Source organism: Austrofundulus limnaeus, unplaced genomic scaffold (genome assembly GCF_001266775.1).
Source record: "Austrofundulus limnaeus strain Quisiro unplaced genomic scaffold, Austrofundulus_limnaeus-1.0 Scaffold79, whole genome shotgun sequence".
In the NCBI taxonomy this organism is placed as follows: domain Eukaryota; kingdom Metazoa; phylum Chordata; class Actinopteri; order Cyprinodontiformes; family Rivulidae; genus Austrofundulus; species Austrofundulus limnaeus.
In genome coordinates this window covers 882,432-884,072 of record NW_013952481.1, presented here as the reverse complement: position 1 = coordinate 884,072, position 1,641 = coordinate 882,432, and the positions used below count along the sequence as shown (strand labels likewise).

Sequence of the window (1,641 nt, the reverse complement as noted above, 5' to 3'; positions counted from 1 at the left end):
CAAAAATTTCTGCCAGTGGAGTAAGAAAATTTTACTTGGTAAGATTCTTGAAATAAAAAATTGAGTCAAATCAAGTATTTAAGAATCTTACCAAGTAAAAATTTCTTACTCCACTGGCAGAAATTTTTGGCTTAATTTGAGTCAAATTTTCAGACTAACAAGACAAATAATCTTATATAGTCTGTTCTTGTTTAGTAAATCAGTCTCAAAACAAGATTTTCTGGATATAAGGTTTTAGAACTTGGTTAGGTGGACATTTTTTTGCAGTTTTGAATTTTGTCTCTAAATACAAGTCAGACAACAGATTGCCTGTCTTATATGTACTGGAAGCACTTCTTAGCTTTAAAAATGCTCTTTAACCTGATTATTTAGGCAGTTCTAACTGCGTGTGAAAATATGTGTGGACTTCCTGTTTCAGGAACACAATAATGGGTGTGAGTACAGGGATGAACCAGGCCCTGATTGGCAGTAATCCTCTGGCTACCATGCAAGGTTTGTGTGATCGTACGAGCATGCAGAACCCCGCCCCTYCCCCCTCCTCATTCCACCGTCTCCATTTCACCCTCCATCCTCTCTGTACAAAATGAATTTTCTCGTAAAGCTTCAGCCGAAAGCGGCCACCGGCGAGCCCGGCTCTCGTTCCTCCTCCTCAGCACAAMGTTTTGAATCTCTCGGTATGGTGAAAGATTCAATTTCACTCTCCTACAATAACCTGCTATTATCAGCGGCTGACAAGGGGCCCCTCGTGGCAACGCTCAGGAGGAAGAGGCGAACAGACACAATATCAACACCTGGTGGCTAAATAACTCGTTTTTACTCTTTCTGACAGAGGATTCTGCTGTCGAATCAATTAGGCATCATAAATAAGCTCCTTCATGTGCTGCGTCTGCCTACAGCGCCCATTCTCTGCTCTTCCCGTCGCTCTGTTCGGCCTCATTCAGAGCCAGCCTCCTTTAGGCCAAGTGTTGATAGAACATCCAGCTGACAGAGAGAAGAATGAGGCGAGGATCGCTCTGAGGCCACACACTCTGAATGTTTACAGACGAGGAGCCGTCATGGATTAAAGTGTTTACTGTGGGAGTCTRTGACAGCACAGAGGCTCTAATTCTATATAAAAGTTTGTTTTTAAAAACTGTCACAAAGTAGATGACATCATCTCATCCTTTTCTCTCCATTTCAACAAATAAGCTTCATATTCGTCCTACTTTAACACAAAGGATCGGTTCAAAAAAACTAAAAATGTCATCATTTTTAACAGCAGTTTAATCACAAATGTTATGAGAAATGCCTGAGCCTCTGTTGTTAGGATGAGAGGATTGTGGGTAATGTAGTTGTGAGCTTCTGTGTTCATGTGGAGGTGAAAAGAGCGTCTGAACGAGTTTTAAAATGGTCACTGAGACRGAGGAAGAGCTCCCTCTAGTGGTGCGATCCTTTAATAAACCAGACTSCAGGGTTTCTGCAGCCTCTGAAGTCAAAACGTCTCAAAACCTGCAGAGATCCTGGGCTGGTGGTACGGGATAAATCCTGTGCCAGCAGGAACTGAATTTGAGTGTTCATAATTTGAATCTGAATGCATTGGTTTGAAAATGAATTTAACTAAATATAAACTGAATTTAAAGTTTTGTATCTGAATTAATTTGC

At 41.1% G+C, this 1,641-nt stretch overlaps 1 protein-coding gene across 1 annotated transcript in view; it reads left to right on the top strand.

The window, feature by feature from the left end:
• pou2f2a (POU class 2 homeobox 2a) overlaps positions 1-1,641 on the top strand; it is a gene marked incomplete at its 5' end in the record, with an annotated part of 60,769 nt that overhangs the window by 57,180 nt on the left and 1,948 nt on the right. Inside the window, 1 exon segment of the mRNA XM_014011277.1 lies at positions 419-492. Within this exon segment, the coding sequence (XP_013866731.1) occupies positions 419-492 (74 nt within the window).